This window comes from Sorex araneus, chromosome X (assembly GCF_027595985.1).
Source record: "Sorex araneus isolate mSorAra2 chromosome X, mSorAra2.pri, whole genome shotgun sequence".
In the NCBI taxonomy this organism is placed as follows: domain Eukaryota; kingdom Metazoa; phylum Chordata; class Mammalia; order Eulipotyphla; family Soricidae; genus Sorex; species Sorex araneus.
Window position 1 is genome coordinate 113144368 of NC_073313.1, and position 20794 is coordinate 113165161.

Genomic DNA, 20794 nt, shown 5'->3' on the forward strand with positions numbered 1-20794 from the left:
TTCTAAAGCAAAGAATAAAATTAACATAATACCATAGGCCTAAAGAGATCACTGTTTCATTGGTACAGGGGAAATAAATTAGTTTTGCCTATTTTCTCTGCTTAGCTCCTCTAAAATGTGTTTATGTTCCATAATGTCCAGAAGGAAAGAGAAAGAGAAAGAGAGAGAGAGAGAGAGAGAGAGAGCAAGATACAAAAGGTTTTGGAACATTGTATGATTGAAACCCAATCATTAAAAACTTCACAATTGTGTTTCTCATGGTGATTCAATAAATAAATAAATAGTGTTTATGTTGGTGTTTCTTAATTTGGCTTTCTTTGTACTAGAGGCCACTTCCATTTTATGCATGCAATGGCAACTTTAGTTTATTGACATGAAATTCAAAACATGTTACTAGATTATTTCTAAGACACCATGAAGTTTTAAAATTGGTATGCCTAATTATACTACTAGCTTGAAAGCATATTTCTTTTGTCTACTAAAATATTTGGTTTTTCAGAAATTAAGTTACATGCCATGTTATAATATTTATGTAGCTAGCAAATTATTTTGACTCTCATGTCTGCCATTTCATTTCTAAAGCTAGGTTTACAATTTCCCCCAAATAAATGCAATATTCGTATTACTCTGGTAGAATCATCTTCTATGAACTCAATTTCATAAATGAAACACTTTGGTGGAATGGGGCCTCTTGGTACGTTCCATCTCAGGAAAATGTCCTCTGAATCCTTCACAGTAAGACTAAGGTGGTCTGCTGGCAAAGGTTTAACTGAAAAGCAAAAGGAAACCATTTAGACCTGGAGGTTGTTGAGGCTTAGTAGTAGTACACCTTATCAAAACCCTGCAACACCTAGTAACACACACATCCAAAGATAACTCAGGCACATAAAGTCTATTTTCTACACTTCGAATTAAAATCGAAGCTGCTTCTTGTGGACAAGTGATGAGTCTCAGTGATAAAAGTACATATCTTGCAAGTATGAGGTCCTGGGTTTATTCCCAATACACCTTCCTCGTAATTAAATATAATATCATCAAGATACTTGGCAAACACAATTAGTTTATTTAGAACAAAGTTTCTCAAAACTATATGGCCTACCATCTACTTCTCAGAAAAAAAATCACTCAGTAACTGCCCCTTCCAGAAATCTGCCTTAATTAGGCAAACACACAGAAAAGCACCCTCAAATGGATCCCAGGTTACCACTGCTACTTCCCCTGAATTGGTCCAGGAAACCCTATGTGGGCAGTATCACCCACTTTGGGAAGCAATGACTTAGAAACTTTGTTATTTTGCAAACTAATTTTTAAAGTCACATGTTAAAAATATTAAAGGTCAGAAAAAATGCAAAGATTAAAATTAGTAATTTCTCCCCATTTTTGTAAAATTGGAAACTAGTGAATTCATTCGAGCTTATGATGTGTTGGACACTGAACCAAAGACTTTGCAAAATAGACTCATTCGTGTGTCAAAACAAATCTAAGAGATTATCATTAGTTTACTTAAAAGCAAATTGAAAAGTATTCAGTAACTTGCCCAAAGTAAGATAACTACATAGTAATAAAGGGATAAAGAGATAAATCCATGATTCAGACCCAGGTCTGCCTGTCACTCCAGTATTATAATTATATCTGATAATATCCAGTTGATTCCATAATTATTCTATCACAGATCATCATCGTCATCATCATCATCATCCTGTTGATCATCAAATTTCTCGAGCGGTTCAGTAACATCTCCATTCATCCAAGCCCTGAGATTTTAGAAGCCCTCTCTATCACAGATACTTAAGAAAAATACTCTATCAAGTCAGGAGAGGGACAAATACCGTGAATCTCTCTCATACTGCTCCAAACTTCTTTCCTTGTCAAACACTCTAGCAATGGAGTGGGGAGGGGGCAGGTTGGGAAAACTGTATATAAATTACTTGACAGCAGAAGAGGCATGCCCTTGCCTACATCTCCTTTTGAGATGTGTAATTTTTGGCCTTACCTTACTTCTTTGGCTCCCCTCTACCTGAAATGTGTACTTTCTTACTTAAGGGTGCATTTCCTCATTCTTGGGAGATCGCCTCCTCCCTGCTTGGAATGTGTACTTTGCTCTTTTATTTTCACTCTGAAGAAGTTTGTGCTCTCTCTTGAGCCTGTATCTTTATCTACATTTCTCCTGCTATCCCTTTATTTCCAAACCAAACTTGTATCATTTCACTATTCATCTCCTTCTGAAATTCTTTTCTGTGAGGAAAATGGGTAGACCTGAAACTCCTCGGTAAGATTTAAGAGTCACTACTCTACAAAGTTCAGGACCTCATTCCCACCTTAGTTCACCTCTCAAAGAATCGGCTGCCAGGGATCATTTCTCATGCTGGCTGAAAAATTGGAATCCAGGTAGGGTTTGGTAACAGTCTCCTGAGACTCATAAGACAAAGTCTGCTATCATATAGGTATTTATTACAGTAGTTTTTCAATCATAGGTTTCCCCAGGCACTTCTCCAGGGTATGAGGTGAGTATAGAGGGAAGTGATCGATTTTTTTCTCAAGGCTGCCCCTTCTCTTATCCCCATATTACATAAGCCACCTGGGGAATTCTACTTCTTTACTGATGGGTGTGACATCTCCCACAGGCAACAATAGAATATGAGTGGAGACACTGTGACAAAACTAGAATGAAGTGGAGACTGTTAGAGTGAAGTGCCACAATATTTTATGCATTAAAATCTACAATGAACAGCCACTAAACCACAGTGCCTAACACTCTATAATAAATCCACTTCTTAACACAATTCTAAATGAAAATAACTTTGCCATTCATTCAATTCTTTATTATATATTAATGTTTAGCTAAATGTTTCCTCATACTGCCTCATATACTCTATTAGCTCTTTTTTTCCTGACTTTGTGTTTTTATAACACAGTTCAATTCTTTTTTTTTTTTTTTGCTTTTTTGGGTCACACCCGGCAATGCTCAGGGGTTACTCCTTGCTTTGCACTCAGGAATTACTCCTGGCGGTTGCTTGGGGGACCATATGGGACTCGGAATCGAACCCAGGTCGGCCGCATGCAAGGCAAACTCCCAACCTGCTGTGCTATCTCTCCAGCCCCAACACAGTTCAATTCTTTTTGCCTCCCTCTTTCCTCTGTCACTCTTGCACTCTAACTCTCACCCTCCCCTTCCTTCCCACCATCCCTGTTTCCCTCTTGCCCTTCTCTCTCCTTACTTTCCCCTCTCGTTTATTGTTCTCACACACACATGCTCTTTTTCTCTTCTTCTTCATCATCTTCTTCTTCATCTCCTTCCATGTACATATAAATGGTCTCAACTAGAAATATTTTGAATTTTAGCTCACCTATATTTTGAAGCTGAAAAATGAAGTAGCTGGATCTGATAGACTTGAATTGTGATGTTCCATTAACACAGATGTAGAAATCTTTATAGTCTGATGATTCCAAATGAGGAAACCTACATCCAATATTTTTTCTACCGGCCTTAATGTAATTGGGACACTGTACTGCATGGTCCAAGCCTTCATACCTATAAAAAGAAGTGCTGTAAGCATTGTGTTTTCTAGTGTCTTCTAATGCCATGTTTCTCAATTTTATATCATCAGAAAATTCCAAGTAAATGTTAAAATCACTCAATATATGCAGTATTTATTGAGTATCTATTATGCATCAGATGTGATAATAAATGCTAGGGAACAATATTAAGGAAAGTAGAGATAATTTTAAAGATTTCATGGAGTTTATAAACATGTGAAAACGTTTCCAAATTTTCAAAAATAAGGTAAGGATTCATGGGCAGGTATTTTGGTTATGTTGACTCACTAACAGAATTAGCAAGTTAAGAAATTCTAGAGTTTACATAAATAATCCTGTATTTTCTATATTGTAATCAGGAATTTATTTTAGAAAAAACATAAAGTCATACTTATATTGCTCTGATTAATGTAATCAAAATTCTCTAAAGATGTATTATACATGAAAATACAAACCATAGAATTTGTATTTTTTTCATTTTTAAAATTTTATTGAATCACCGTGAGATAGTTTCAAGCTTTCCTGTTTGGGTTACAATCTCACTATGATCAAACACCCATCCCTCCACCAGTGCACATTCCCAACCATCAATATCCCCAGTATACCCCCCTTTACCACCATCCCCCTGCCTCTAAGGCAGACAATATTCCCCATACTCTCTCTCTACTTTGGGGCATTATGGTTTGCAACACAGACACTGAGAGGTCACCATGTTTGGTCCATTATCTACTTTTGGCATGCATCTCCCATTCCAACTGGTTCCTCCAGCCATCATTTTCTTAGTGATCCCTTATCTATCCCATCTGTTCTTCTCCCCTCCGCTCATGAAGCAGTCTTCCAGCTATGGGGCAATCCCCCTGGCCCTTGTATCTATGGTCCTTGGGTGTCAGCCTCATGTGATGCTACCCTACACTCCACAAATGAATGCAGTCCCTCTATATCTGTCCCTCTCTTTCTGACTCATTTTACTTAGCATGATACTCTCCATGTTTATCCATTTTCAAGCAAATTTCATGACTTCATCTCTCCTAACAGCTACATAGTATTCCATTGTGTAGATGTACCAAAGTTTCTTTAACCAGTCATCTGTTTTAGGGCACTCGGGTTGTTTCCATATTTTGGCTATTGTGAACAGTGCTGCAATGAATATACAGGTACAGATGTCATTTCTACTGTGCTCTTTTGCATCCTCGGAATATATTCCCAGAAGTGGTTTTGTGGGGTCATATGGAAGCTCAATTTCTAGTTTTTGAAGGACTGTCCACATTGTTTTCCAGAAAGGCTGGACCAGTTGGCATTCTCACCAACAGTGAAGGAGCGTCCCTTTCCCCACATCCACGCCAGCACTGGTTGCTTTTGTTGTTTTGAATGTGTGCCAGTCTCTGTGGTGTGAGATGATATCTCATTATTATTTTGATTTGCATCTCCCTGATGAGTAGTGATGTGGAGCATTTTTTCATGTGCCTTTAGGCCATTTGTATTTCATTTTGAGTTCATTTCTTCTCCCCATTTTCTGATGGTGTTGGAGTTTTTTTCTCATACAATTCTACAAGAATCTTGTATATCCTGGATATTAATCCCTTATCAGATGAGTAAATATCCTTTCCCATTTTCTGGGCTCTTTCTGTATTTTGGTCACTGTTTCTTTTGAAGTGCAGAAGCTTCTTAGTTTGATGTAGTCCCATTTGTTTATGACAAACCATAGAATTTGAGGATAAAGCCAAAGGGGCAAAATAGAAGACTTGTTTTGGCAAGTAAATACCTATTTTTTCTTTCTGCAGACAAGAAATGTGATCATATCGTCTAAAGTTCATTTATTGCCAGTAAGAAAGTTGGTGGGAATTAGGGGAAATTTTCCTACTGATACACAAAGCAATAATTTTTGGTTATTTACCTAGAAATTAGCTTACAATACAAAATGTTGCGTTATGTATAAGGGCGGTCAAAATCTCTTGAAATGAGGCCAACCTAACAGTTGGGAAGGTTCTATACAAATATCCAGACTCTAATGAATTCACTTTATGCCAAGTATTTAAGGAAAGTTTGCAAATTTTCATTCTCTAGGGAAGTATACCAGATTGCTATTTAAGATACATGATATCTAGGCTTGACTTTGCAGATTGATTTTGCATTAGTGGGAAAGTTCATATTTCCTTTGCTGTTCAGATTCTAAAATGTTAACCCTTTTTTGAATCACCACTAAATATATACTTTCAAGGCTGTTCATGATCAGGTTTCAGTCATACAAGGTTCCAACACCCATCCCTCTACCAGTGTACATTTCCCACCTCCAATGTCCCCCGTTTCCTTTCTGCCACCACCCCAACCCCTAGGCTGTCTCTATGGCAGGCACTTTCAGTATTCCTCTCTCTCCTTTTAGACATTATGGTTTACAATACATATACTGAAAGTGTATCATGGTGTTCCTTTACCAACTGTCAGCACACAGTTCTTAACCAGGACCATCATTTACAGCTATCTTTTTCATAGTGACCCTTCTCTGTCCCAACTACCTTCTATCCCAGCATTTGAAGCAGGCTTCCATCCATCAAACATTCCTCCTGGATCTTTTTATCTACTTTCCTTGGGTATTAGTCATAGCTGAAGCCATACCACAGCGGGTAAGGCGTTTGCCTTGCATGCAGTCAACCCAAGTTCAATTCCTCCATCCCTCTCAGAGAGCCCGGCAAGCTACTGAGAGTATCTCGCCCGCATGGCAGAGCCTTGCAAGCTACCTGTGGCGTATTCGATATGACAAAAACAGTAACAACCAGTGATGGAGACGTTACTGGTGCCCACTCGAGCAAAATTGATGAGCAACAGGATGACAGTGACAGTGATAGTTTTTTCACATCCCACAAATCAGTGCAATCATTCTATGTCTGCTCCTCTCCTTCTGACTCTAAAATGTTAACACTTATCTTTCACTACTCTATTGAGATGAGAACAAAGTTATGCAAATTATTAATGCAGTGTAATAGAGCATAAGGATTTGTCTTATTCCAAACCTTGTCTCATATACTAGATGTTTACTATTTATTAAATCAACAAGTAAATTAGATGTTAAAAACTGACATGTCAATTACATATTATGAAACAATGCTGAAAGTTGACATTGCTTCTTCAAGAGCACCGTATGAAATAAAAGGCAAAACAGATTAGAATCTAATTAAAAGGATTGTTAACATCCTATTCCTTACTAGTGATACACACACACACACACACACACACACATATATATATATATATATATATATATATATAAAGGTATTCAAAAGAAAGATGCCATGGGGGCCAGAGATGCCCAGAAGTAAAAGAGCACATGCTTTTAATAGACATGGTTTTGATCTACAACATGGTAAAAGAGAGGAGGGAAAGGGAAAGGGAAAGAGAGGAGAAAGAAGGGAGGGGAAGGGGGATAAAGGGACTGGAGGGGAGAGGCGGGGTAAAAAAAAAGCTGTAAAGGTAGCTCAGCAGTAGACCATTAACCTTTTACGTGAGAGGTCTAGCACCAAAAATTTTTTTCCAAGGAAGAGGATTTTAAAGTGTCATAAATGGCTCTTGAAATTTTCCATCTACATTAGGGGCAGACCCTGCCACTGGGAGGAGAGATCTCCTTTCTGGGTTTATGCAAACAAACATAATTGCTATGTTGCATTTAAAAATATACTAAAAGAGTGAAGAAAGGGGAGACAGAGTCCAAACTGATCGGTTTAACCAATAAGAGCAATCTAATACTAACAGTAAATATTACTAATGTCCTGATACCCTCAGGGATAGTTTAATGCCTAAAGGCAGAACAGCTAAAGGAAAAACCAAACATGTCTCTGCTATGGGAAAAAGGAATGGTCTGGCCTGCAACAACTTTTAGGGACCTGTTCTCAGTGTAAAGATACAGCAATTCTACTTCTGGGAATATACCCTGGGGGCCCAAAAACACACAGCGGAAATGTCATCTGCACATCAATGTTCATTGCAGCACGGTTCACAATGTCCAGAAGCTGGAAACAACTGGAGTTCCTGAGAACAGATGTTTGGAAAAAGAAACTATGGTATAGGGCTGGAGTGGTAGCACAGAGGGTAGGACATTTGCCTTGCATATGGCCGACCCAGGTTCAGTTCCCAGCATCCCATATGGTCCCCTGAGCACAACCAGGAGTAATTCCTGGGTGCAAAGCCAGGAGTAACCCCTGTGCCTCACCAGATGTGACCAAAAAAAAATGCTGTGGTATAGATACACAATGGAATACTATGCAGCTGTTAGGAAAACTGAAGTCATGATATTTGATTATATATATAGATTGACATGGAGAGTATCATGTTGAGTAAAATGAGTCAGGGATAGGTATGGAATGACTGCATTCATTTGTGATATATATATATATATAATGAGAATAATATCCAAGGTGAATATATACAGAAAAACCCCAAGCCAAAACAGTTTGGAAAATTTTTATATCACTTCTTCCTGAAAGTTATCCCAGGTTGCTTTGTTTTCCTTTCAAGTCCCTGATCTCTCTTGAACACCTATCTTTCTCCTCTCTGCTTTTACCCACTCTGAAGAAGCCCATGTTCTCTTGAACACTAATTCCTCTCCTTCTCTTCCCTCGTATCTTTCTAAGTAAATTTATTTCAAGGAAAATTATCTTGTTTCAATGATTTTTTTCTTAAAACCTGCTGCAAAATGTGGCCAACGAGTATTCTCCCATAACAAAGGCAAATAACTACACCATAAAACTAACTTAAACGCAGATCCCAAACTGACTTATCTCAGCAAATGTTACTGATTAAGGCAGCTCCCACTCTAGGAGAGGAATCCTGCTGTGGAATGGCAGGAAATCTCAGCAGTAGATATAATGGAGGGAAATAATGGGGGTCTGTCTGTGAAGACCCCATTGCTCTACGGAAGGGCTTCAGTTACAAGCTTCTAATGTGGTGGGCAACAGGGTCAGGCTGTTCATGAGCATCTGGGTTTCCCATATACCCATGTCTGTTTTCATAACCACTGAACTGAAGTAACTGAGGATTGGAAAGGTGAGTCAGACCTAGTGCCAGGCTATTACTGCTAATTGTCTGGCTGGGGACCACCACTCCTCAGGCAAGCACTGTTCATACCAAGCCAATAACAGAGTAAGTTCAAGGCTGATAGAGACTTGCATGGCCATGTCAACAGACTCTGACACTCCCAGCACACACTGCCCTCTGCTGGCAAGGAGGTCACATCTTCCAAAGTATTTCAATTCTCAAGAAACCCAAGCCACCTGTAGAGATTTTTGACTCCAGTGGGCAAGTGTGGATAGAGTCAGGGTTTACCTATTAAATCTGGGTCACTACATACATTACCTACCATGTGCAGACCTGTGTGAAGCACAGGAAAATTGGGTGGCTATCAGGCTCTGACATACAGCTCCCCCAGTATCCACCCAAACCCTCCATTATGAGTGCTCATTCAACATAAGAAATTTTGGTTAAAATTTTCAACTCTCCCTCCCTGCAAAATATAACTGTAATTCTTAGTCACTGTTCAGGTCAGCCAGACTTCAACTTTATTTTCATAGCCAGAAACCAGAAACTGCTGAACACAGACATGTTAGGCTGCTACATGGCACTTGAACCACAAATCTCTAATGGGCATGCAAACATGACAGAATCAGAACCACAGACACTAACTTGATTTTGAGAGTGAGATCTGATTGTCACACAGGCCTTAATCTCCTACTTGGATTTTTCAACCCTGTCCATCACACAGCACAAGGCATAATAAAGAAATGTAAGAATTCACCTTCATCAGTGAATGGAGTCAAAAGTATGGGAAAACCTTCAAATACAAGAAATTTCTAAATTTCCAAAGGAACACTTCTAAGCAAAAGTTTGTTTTATCTTGCCTTTATTGTTATTTAGTTTATGGAATTTGTTTGATATTTCCATAAGTTTGGCAATGCTTTAATAATTTTTCAATATTTTGGTAAATACTAAAACTGCCATTGCATAGCAGAGTTAGTCAAGAGAAATCAGAAATTATTTATCTCAACCAATCTCCTAAAAATTGGAGAGAAGACAAATTTATGAGAAAATTACAACTGGAGCAGTAAGTTAGACTTATAATAAGCTCAGATCAAAAATGAACATATACTAATGTTATATATCAAAAATTTAATCATGGAGTTGGAGAGATAGTACAGTACTTAGGGTACTAGATTGTATCCCCAGCATCCCATATGGTCCCCCAAGGACTGTCAGGAGTTGTTCCTGACTGTAAGACCAGAAGAAACCCCTGGGAATCTCCTGCTTTATTTCCAAAACCAAAAACATTAAAAGTTATATCAAATAACAGATGGGTCTTAATGGGTGGATAAGAGTTAGTAACAGTAAAGTATTCAAGAGAATATGAGTGGATAAGGAAACCATGGCGTATCTACATAGGTAACAACACTGCAAGAAGGAGTCCTCAACTACATTAAATAATCTTAACTATGGGCTTGTCATCAAGAGACCACTATCAAGGTCGCTATCAAGGTCGCTATCAAGAGACCACTATCACTATCAAGGTCACTAACAAGAGACCACTCTGTGGGTGAGATAGTTGACCCCAGTATACTAGAATAAAACTCCTACTGCTTTTGCATTATCAAGTTAGTGTTTCTGTCCATCTCTCCACTTGGAAACCCATAGTCCTTGGCTTAACAGAAGCAGGAGTAAGCCCTAAGCACAGCTGGGTGTGGCCCCAAACTGAAAATAAATAAAGTGGTGTTTGGGGGACAACAAATAATAATTTCAGAATATAATATAACCAGTTCTTGAATTTATAGATGTAATGTCTTATCTACAAGAGCAGATTTGTGTGTGTAATGGAAGAGGGAAGTGCCCCTGAAGAAAGGTGTGATTACCTTTTCAAGTTGGTAGTTTCTCCATGCAATTGTTGCTCAATGTGCAAGCTATTTTAAATAGAAAACTATTCAAAGAGTAACACTTGCTACCTCCAAATGCATGCTAAGCCGAATTCTGACTACTTTCAGATTACATGTTCCCCCAACACTATTCTAATATAACTGTCATTCATGTTATTTGTGCTGTAGTCTTTTGAATCTGGTAAGGAAGAAAGCTCCCTCTTATTGTCTAGTTCTTCCTTTCAGAGAACCTGGTAAGCTACCAAGAGTATCCTGCCCTTATGGCAGAGCCTGGCAAGCTCCCCGTGGTGTATTTGATATGCCAAAAACAGTAACAATGATGGGTCTCCTCCACCTCACCCTGAAACAGCCTTCAATGCAGCACCATTAAGAAGGATGAGTAAAGAGAGGCTGCTAAAAATCTCAGGGCTAGTACGAATAAAGACGTTACTGGCACCTGCTTGAGCAAATCTACGAACAACGGGATGACAGTGATACAGTGATACAGTGATGGGGTTGCCAAGGAGGTTGATGGTGGCTTGGGAAGGAACCTAAGAACATTGGTAGACGAAAGGTCACTCTGGTGGTGGGATTGGTGTTGGAATATTGTAAGCCTCGAAGTCTATTTTTGAACAAACTTGTAAATCATGGTGCCTTAATTTTAAAATATATGTATTAAATTTTTATAAAAATAAGAATGATGAAGGGTCTTAGACACCTTAGTAGTGGTTTAAGTGTAGTAACTATGTACATCAGTATCATGAAAGTTAGCACTATTTTAAACATCTTACCCAAAATACAATAGCATAAATAAATAAAACATTGATCTGTGGGGAAAATCATGGTATATAGATACACAGTAGCATATCACTCAGCTATGAGAAAAAATATAATCATGAATTTTTCTGCAACTTGTATGGAATTGGAGGATGTCATGCTAGATGGGTGAGAAAGAAAAAGATAAGCATCAGATGATCTCATTTGTGGAGTATAAAGAAACAAAGCAAGAGATTTGACAATCTCCACAGAAAGCAACCCTGACACAGGGTCAACAGAATTGTGATCTGGGGATAAGGCAAGAGCAAGGACCTTAGGATAATGATGTGGAGATCCTGTAACTCTTGAGGTATACATGGTATAACAGCACTGCTGTTATATGAAACAATAATACTGATACTACTGAAAAATAATAAATTTCTTAAAAGAATTGGTAAAGGTTATTTCAGTTAGCAATATACAAAAAAGCCTAGATCACGTTTGAGAGGGAAAAAACTGAGATGGGTTAATAGGGAGGAGAAAATTCTGTCACAGTGATGATAAAACATAATATTGAAAAGTCAGAATAAAATAGGCCACCATTCCAATCTTAGCCTCATTATATCACTGTCTTTTCAATTATGTGTAGGCCATAGTAATCTAGATGCTTTACCAAAGGAAAGTTTTTAGAGTAGAAATAGGGAGTATGTGCAAAACAAATGTGCATGCTTGTAAAGTAGTGTCAGAACAAGATGATCAATGCTACTATGAAGCAACATGGTAGTAAAAAACCGAAGTTTCAAAATGATTAAATTTAAAAGCTCCTATGATGACTAACAAAGACACAAATGCAGGGAAGGGTGTTGAATAGATCCATTTTAGCAGATATTTTAATTATTAGACAATAATTTGAAATAAGGCCAATCACTTTAGGTTATAAGTTCATCTATATATTGTATACAAAGGGGCTGGAGCGCTAGCACAGCGGGTAGGGCGTTTGCCTTGCACTCGAACAACCTGAGTTCGATTTCTCTGCCCCTCTCTGAAAGCCTGGCAAGCTACGGAGACTATCTCGCCTGCACGGCAGAGCCTGGCAAGCTACCCGTGGTGTATTCGATATGCCAAAAATAGTAATAACAAGTCTCACAATGGAGACATTACTGGTGCCCGCTCGAGCAAATCGATGAGCAGTGGGATGACAGTGATACAGTGATTGTAATACTTTCACGCAGCCTACCCGGGTTCAATTCCTCCGTCCCTCTCAGAGATCCCGGCAAGCTACCGAGAGTATCCCACCCCCACAGCAGACCCCAGCAAGCTACCTGTGGCTATTCGATATGCCAAAAACAACAGCAACAAGTCTCACAATGGAGACGTTACTGGTGCCCACTTGAGCAAATTGATGAACAATAGAAAGATAGTGCTTCAGTGCTACACACATATAAACATTTTTATAACATAGCATAAATATATACATTTCTAAATGTATATGTATTGTATACATTATATACATTTATATATGCATATATATAATACATATATATACACATAATTAATCTAATGAAATTACTAATAATGTTTACTACTTTAAGATATACTAATACAAAATTATTATGAAAATACTTACCAGTAAAACAAGTTGTAAATGCTATCAAACTGTGCACCTATGCCAGGTTCCCAAAAGCAGAGTAAATGTTGCCAATTGTTATATACACACTCCATATCCTGAATTTTGGTGTTCACATGTCCTAAGGAATGAATAAATGGCAAATGCTTCAATGATATGGTGATGGAGCATTTGGGAAATCATCATGAATCTCTGTTTTGTTCCCTTTCAACTTCCCCATTTAAAAATCATCCTACTTAGGAATCTTTAAAAATAAATTTTCTGGAAATCACTTAAGATTGGAAAATCAGAAAATCTCTAATGGATCATTTCCTAGTACTAGTATAAGCATATGCAAAAGTGCAACATTAAAAATCCTAGGGTGCTCTGATTAATTGATTTAATACTCACATGCCGATTTAATAATATAAACCCCAAATAAAAAAATATTCAAAACTTAATAAGATGTAGATTTCCCAAAATATTTTTTTTATTTAAAGAACTTTAAATGACCAGTCAGACTTATAAACAACTGAATGGACTGGAGTTTTGTATGAAAGAATCTAGGTTAGATTTGGACACCCTATATGGTCCCCCAAACATACCAGGAATGACTCCTGAGCACCAAGCTAGTAGTAGTCCCCAAGGGTGGCCTGGTATGGTCCAAAAACTAAATAAATCAAAAGAAAGTCCAGCCATCTACTACTATATAGGATTCTGTTTTTTACTACATTTTCAATTGTACATACAATCTGGTACAAAAGAGCTGAAGAAATTATTCCCTCTGCAGAGTTGTCTAGCACTATTAAGTAAAAAGAAATGAAACTTAGTTTTAACCTTTTGTTGATGCCCAATAAGTAGCTTCTGACCATGAACTTTTAACTTTTGATCCATTGGTACATTGCTCTGGCAGAAATGTGAGTATCTTTGCTTCAATGCCTTTGTTGAGATCAAACCCATCTTTGTAATGTAGATTCTTAGTAATGATAGTCTGAATAAAAGAGACAAAGTCAACCTTGAAATAGTGGTGGTATCATGAGTCACATCAAAAGGTTAAAAATTCATTAATATCCCTGAGAGTTCCCAATATCTAAGGAATTCCTTATAATCATGTGATACAATGCCCCACACAATTTTTTGCAGTTTATTTCATAATATTTAATGAGACCATTTATATCTAATGTCTTATTTATTTTTAAAAAACAAGCAAAATGCTTCTAGAAGGGATAAAAGGTTATATGCTATAAATAAACCAACTTGAAATTAAAGAGATAATTTTCCAATACATATGCATATTATGGGACAAATTATTCATCATATTTAAATATTATGCAAGCATTTAATCAATAATATAAAGTATCATACAGGAGGAAATTGGAGAAAGTCAGAAAAACTGAGGTTCTGGATGACTAAAATTGCATATCACTTATTCTAGTATTCCTAACAGTGTACCTGACAGAAAAGGATGCGCAATAAAATTTTGATTTGAATTGTCCCTTATAACTATCTAGCTAAATTATGAAGAAAACAAAATGCTTTGTTCAAAGGAAATCTTTTCATGAATGTGCTCATTGACTATACACATAGTTAATAAATAACTATGTTAATAAATAATAACTTCCATTGAGCAGAAAAATACATTCAGGAAAACATCCTGTATTCTGTGGGAAGAGTATAGAGATAAATAAGATTTGATTCTTACTCAGCAACCTAGTAGCATACATAATATCCATACATGGCTTTGTAAGCAACCACAAAATATGGTAAAAAATGTGTAAATAATTTCATGTTCATATTCTACGGGACCAAATACTTTTTACCTGTTAATCCCATCGCAGCCTTAAAAGATAGAGCATAATAGTTTGTTATATCATAACAGTAGCTATCGAGATGGGGACATTATAGCAGACACTGAAACTAAAATTAAATTCCAATAATCATTCTGATACTGCAAGTATCTGGTTTACTTACCTTCCAGCTTGCACTATCAATGTTTCGGTATTTTAATTCATATTCTACTGTGCAATCCTTAAAATTATTCACAAACAGTGGAGGTTGCCAAAGCAAATAAAGATAACCCAAATATCCAGGATCCACTATCTCAAAATCCTGTGGAGGATTAACTGAAACAAAATCAATAAAATATTTCAATATTTATTCTCTTCCATATGTGTATTAACTTTAGACATATAAAATGATCAAATAAACTAGATTACATCCACACAGCAGAATATTATTCAGTCATGCAAAAATTGAAGAATTAATAATGCTGCAATTTTGAATAATCTTGTAATATTGTGTTGAATGGGGAAGAAGTCACAAAAGATTGCATAATGTACGAATCAATCAATATGAATTTTGCTGAACAGGCAAATCCATAGGAACATAAATTCAATTGCTGCCAGGGTTAAAACAGGGCAAAATCAAACATGACTGCTGCATCATATGAAGTTTCTTAAAGGGATGTATGTAAATATTATGAAATTTGATTATGTGATTGTTACACAGTTTTGTGGGTATACTAAAAACTACTACCAGTACACTTTAAAGGGATAAGTTTTATATTATGTAAATTATATGTCAAGCAAGTGTTATCAAGCTAGGTTGAAAAATGTTGGTACAGAGTGCAAATACTTTTATAGAAATATCTTTAATAGCAAGAATAAACTAGTGCTAATTCATTATTTACGATATGCATATAATATCAGGGCACACACCAAAGGGAGATAGAAAAAGGTAACTACCATGGCTAAATGACTTAAGAATGTAGAAAACAGATCTTGTTGATTTATTCTGGATAATTAAACCCTCTAAGTAATTAAAATTTAAGGCTATCTCTAGAGTGTGGCAAACTAGAAAAACTGTTAAAAGTCCTCAAGAAATGGCTGACAACTGAGAATAGTAGCATTGAGAAACAGCTCCAGTTTTAGAAGGAAAGAGGCAATGCAAGGCAAAAAACATACCCATATGATGATTTGCAAAGCAATGAAAACAAATAACTCAATTAGACATCGTATAATTTTATACTAGCCAAACTAGTAATGCTATAGGTCTTCTTCAATAGTGTCATTTTTCTAGTAATTGCCTCTGATTTCTGCTTTATTAATTTAGTTTTTCTACTTTTATTTTTGTGAAGTGTGCAACATGTTTAATTTTATTTATTTTTAAGAAAATAACTTTATTCTAATTAATACACTATAACATTACAAAAGAAATCTGGTTTATAAAGTTGCTCATGATGATTTGTTACACATATTCAATGTACCAACACTAATCCCACTACCATTGCACCTTCCCACAACCAGTATCTCCAATTTCCCCAGCCACCTATCAAGTCTGTCCCCATAGCAGGTCCTCAATAATTGATTTTATGTTGCTTGTTTTAAGTAGTTTGCTAAAAGAATAATCAAAGAATGTTTCCTTAGAAGAAAATTAGTAGAGATTATTGAATTTGACCATGGAAACATTAAGCTCTTGTATAAGAGATTACCTGGAATTCTCTTTTTTTACTTTCAGCATTTATGGCTAGAAATATTTATCAAATGTACTGTACTGAAATGCTGAAAGAATGGCACTGTCGTCCCATTATTCATTGATTCGTTCGAGTGGGCACCAGTAATGTCTCCATTGTGAGACTTGTTACTGTTTTTGGCATACCGAATATGCCACGGGTAGCTTGCCAGGATCTGCCTTCTGGGAGGGATACTCTTGGTAGCTTACCAGGCTCTCTGAGAAGGACAGAGGACTCAAACCTGGGTGGGATGTGTGCAAGGCAAATGCCCTACCCACTGTGCTATCGCTCCAGTTCTTATCTAATGCATAGTTATATAAATAAAATTAGTTAAGTAGCCATAATTCAATGATTTTGTGATTTTTTTGCAATTCAATTAAATCTCTGTATATTTTTCTTAAGTGATTGTTAAACTTTTTGTAATAGTTAGGTACTGGGCTTCAAATAGTTAGATCCCAGGCTTTCAATGAGCTTTCAAATAATCTTTTGAAAAAAATCTGTACAAAACACATGGAAAGTATCTTTTGTTTTTAATTTTATTACATAAAATATTTATTACTTGCCTCTTATGTGACACTGGCTAGTAAGAGTCAACTTTAGTGTGTGGACTTCCTGAAATATTCCTAGTAATATACCTATGTGCTATGTGCTCTAATAGACACTAATACCACAGTTTTATGCTCCTCTGTTGTTGCCTTACCTTTTGTCTCAGCGTTTGAAGATAAAACAGCACCAAATGCTGTGCAGAATAGAAGAGTACATAGGCATCTGATATGCAAATGAATAAGAATCATTTTGTCAAGATTCATTGCCTTGAAATTTTCACCTAAGAAGGAAAAACAAATTTTAACTCCCGTTTTTTTAACTTCAAATGACAAAATGTGACTAAAAATACATTTGGGAACTTTTTCATGCTTTCTATCAAGAATTGGAGAAACTGCATCTTTGAACCATGGAAACAGAAAAAAATAAACCAGAACAAATAAGTTAAAAGAAAAAATTCCATTTCCTTCTTTTAACATCCATAAAAAGAAACAAAAGACCATTGGGGGAAAATCTGTGTATCTTTCCATGTCCGCCTTTCCCTACCATAAGTCACCTACACACCAACATATACACAAACTTACACTCATATACCCTGGTCAGAAGAAGAGGCTTGAGTACTGTGCCAGACGCATCAGAGTAATATTATTGGTTTACAAGGGAAGTTCTGCATTATTGGTCTCCATAGCACCCTTCTTCCACAGCAACAAAGAAAATACACTATAAATCCATACTTGAGATTAAAAACTATTTGATGTTATTTAATGACTGATAAAGTTAATAGCTTACAGCAAAGCCTCAGATAACCCCAAAATTTATTGTCTTAATAAACATTAAACTGGTCTCATATTAATTTGCCAATTTCCTGTACTTCTTGTGTCAGTGATTGCTATAACCATTTCTCCAGCTTCCCAAAGCAAAAACTTAGTATTCTTCCTCAGTTTCCCTCTCCCATCCGATATGTCCCTTATCACTTCTACTTATTCAGCTATCTAATCTCCAAACCATTCCCCACAACAAATATAGCAAGACTATTTACTAAAGGAGATATCTGAACTTCACTCCTTTCTAAAAACTATGAAGAAATTTCACTGCCACAAAATATAATTTAATTATTTCATTCCTGAAGAATATTGCCTTATAGGGACCCTCTGCTCCTAAGGACTATGATCCGAGAGGTCTTCTTTTTTTTTTCTTTTTGTGTCACACCCGGCGATGCACAGGGGTTACTCCTGGTTCTACACTCAGGAATTACTCCTGGCGGTGCTCAGGGGACCATATGGGATGCTGGGATTCGAACCCGGGTCGGCCGCGTGCAAGGCAAACGCCCTACCCACTGTGTTATCGTTCCAGCCCCCCGACAGGTCTTCTAGCCCATTTTGGCACCCAGAGCAGCTTCGTACAGAAATGCATCTAGACTGTGAGCTGTGCTACAACTCCGTGCCACCCGGGGATGAATTTTTCCTCTCCACCCTGTTTTTCTGTGCGGAAAATGGCAGCGGCGGCAACATCCACGTGGCGAGAGCCACTTTCTAAGACTCCCAACCCAGAGGTATGAATTTTGCTGTTTTGTGGCTCATAAGCGATCATGGGAAGGGGGCATTACCGGCACGCCCTCGGCCCAGATAAGATCCAGAGCTGCCAAGCGCGAAACGGACCCTCTGCTCCTAAAGACTGTGATCCCAGAGGTCTTCTCACCCATTTTGGCACCCAGAGCGGCTTCTTACAGAAATGCATCTAGACTGTGAACTGAGCTAAAATATCAGAAATCCAAAACCGATCTCATAGAGTCTTCATTCTCAGCAATGACAAGAAATTATAAAATGATGCCTTTTCAGCAGGCCTGATTGTTGGGGGAAAATTCCAAACAATAATAGTGAGTTCTCCATTGAAATATTGAATGTATTCAAAGTATAGAGAGAATAAAGTGAAGATCATTAGCTACTTAGGTGGGGGCTGGATGGGAAGGGGTTCTTTTGGGGTTCTTGGTGGTGGAACATGTGCACTGATGAAGGGATGGGGGTTCGATCATTATATGACTGAGACTTAAACCTGAAAGCTTTGTATTTTTTATGGTAATTCAATAAAATAAAGACTTAAAAAAAGAATATTGGCTTATAACATGAGCTTGTAATATCTATGGTCTCCATATACTTTATCAATAGAATGCATTCTCCTTTTTAAAAAAATCCCTGGGGCTGGAGTGATAGCACAGCGGGTAGGGGGTTTGTCTTGCACGCGACCAACCCAGGTCCGATTCTCAGCATCCCATATGGTCCCCTGAACACCGCCAGGATTAATTCCTGAGTACAGAGAGCCAGGAGTGACCCCTGTGCATCTCCAGGTGTGACCCTAAAAGCCAAAAAAAAGGAAATAAAAAGAAAAAAATCCCTACACCCAGTTCTATGTTCCTTTCTAGTCTGCATTCTTAGAACCAACATTTTCCTCCAGCAACCTTATAATTAAAGTTTCCTACCACAGCGTCCAGAAACTAAAATTTTTCCAGCATGACTGAATTAAGAACCACAGATCCTCTCGTCTTCTCTACCCTGTTCAACCTACCTGGTCCAATTGTAATTCTCTAATGCTGCTTGGTTTCAATTCTGACATAACGTAGTCTTGGGATCAAACTGTAAGAGTCAGCAGGCATATTGAAGTCATGCTAGTACAATCCTCTTTTATATACCAGGAAGTAAAACTCAGTGTTGCTCAAGATTACACAGCAAATTAGTAACTGTTGGAAATAGTACAGACATATGACTCCCCATTCATTACACTGAATATGCTGATTCCCACATGTTTGCTTCGGATAATAAAATATTTTCTCTAAAACTCAAACACTCGGACTTTCCTTCAATTAGTCACTGTACCACTGTCATCCCATTGCTCATTGATTTGCTCAAGCAGGCACCAGTAACATCTCCATGGTGAGACTTGTTGTTACTGTTTTTGGCATATCGAATATGCCACAGGTAGCTTGCCAGGCTCTGCCTTGGAGGCGAGATAATCTTGGTAGCTTGCCGGGCTCTCCAAGAGTGGGGAAGGAATCGAACCCCGGTCGCCTGCGCTGTCGCTCCAGCCCCACTTCAATTAGTGAGCAACTTTAAATTAACAATATGTTACCCAACCTCCACTACAGTGTCCTTTCCCAAACCTCTCTCCTAATCCTCAACCCTGTCCTCCACAATGGTAAGCTCAGTTCTGTAGAATATAGGGATTACTGTTAGATACAAGTGAAAAAAAATTAAATCATTTTTAATTGATTTAATTTTTTTCAAAAATTAAATAATTTCAAATCACCTGTATAGACTAAGACAACCAGGTTCTTTTTGAAATATTCTTAGATCCTAGCAAAGTTGTCTCTTTTCTGTTTGCTATTAAATATGTCTTAGTTCTGTGTCATGCACACCAGCAATTCTAAGTAAAGAATGTCATGTTCTTCCTATTTATAGCTAATAAAATTTGACTCTGGCTATTAAGAAACACTTCCTGTAACAGGTGTACGGTTACAAAAGTGATGCAATCTGAATACAGAGGAAGATGCAGGAAAGTAATATAGACTTATTATAGTAATAAAGTAACTAATATAGAATATTTTAAGTTGCTGATACACTTCCCCCTTCTAACACCGCAATTAACAACTACTCCCGTGATTTATCTTTAGTCCCTATTTTATTAAAATTAAAGGAAAAAAGAGATAAAATTAAGATTGCAAAGCCTCAACTTCGATGTGGTAGAGAGAGACTGAATAAAAAAAAGCTCTCTTGAGCTCTTTCTACTAAAAAAAAATTCCTGATATTAAGAAACTGCCCTGTACATACTTCCCCAGAAACTTCCCACTAGAACCATCTAAATCATCAATTCCACCATCATGACAAGGCTGGCTGAGTAATAATTTTATAAATTTCATCCAGCATCCATTTTTACCTGATAGTATTTCAACTAAATCTTGTC

At 37.2% G+C, this 20794-nt stretch overlaps 1 protein-coding gene across 1 annotated transcript in view; it reads right to left on the reverse strand.

The window, feature by feature from the left end:
* The window catches only part of IL13RA2 (interleukin 13 receptor subunit alpha 2), a 38661-nt gene that overhangs the window by 12531 nt on the left and 5336 nt on the right, over positions 1–20794 (reverse strand). Inside the window, exons 2-7 of the mRNA XM_004614500.2 lie at positions 16998–17123; positions 14758–14909; positions 13624–13777; positions 12808–12928; positions 3348–3532; positions 627–769 (exon numbers count right to left, since the gene is read on the reverse strand). Coding sequence (XP_004614557.2) covers positions 627–769; positions 3348–3532; positions 12808–12928; positions 13624–13777; positions 14758–14909; positions 16998–17106 — 864 coding nt within the window. The 5' untranslated portion in view covers positions 17107–17123. The remainder of the gene's footprint in view (positions 1–626; positions 770–3347; positions 3533–12807; positions 12929–13623; positions 13778–14757; positions 14910–16997; positions 17124–20794) is intronic.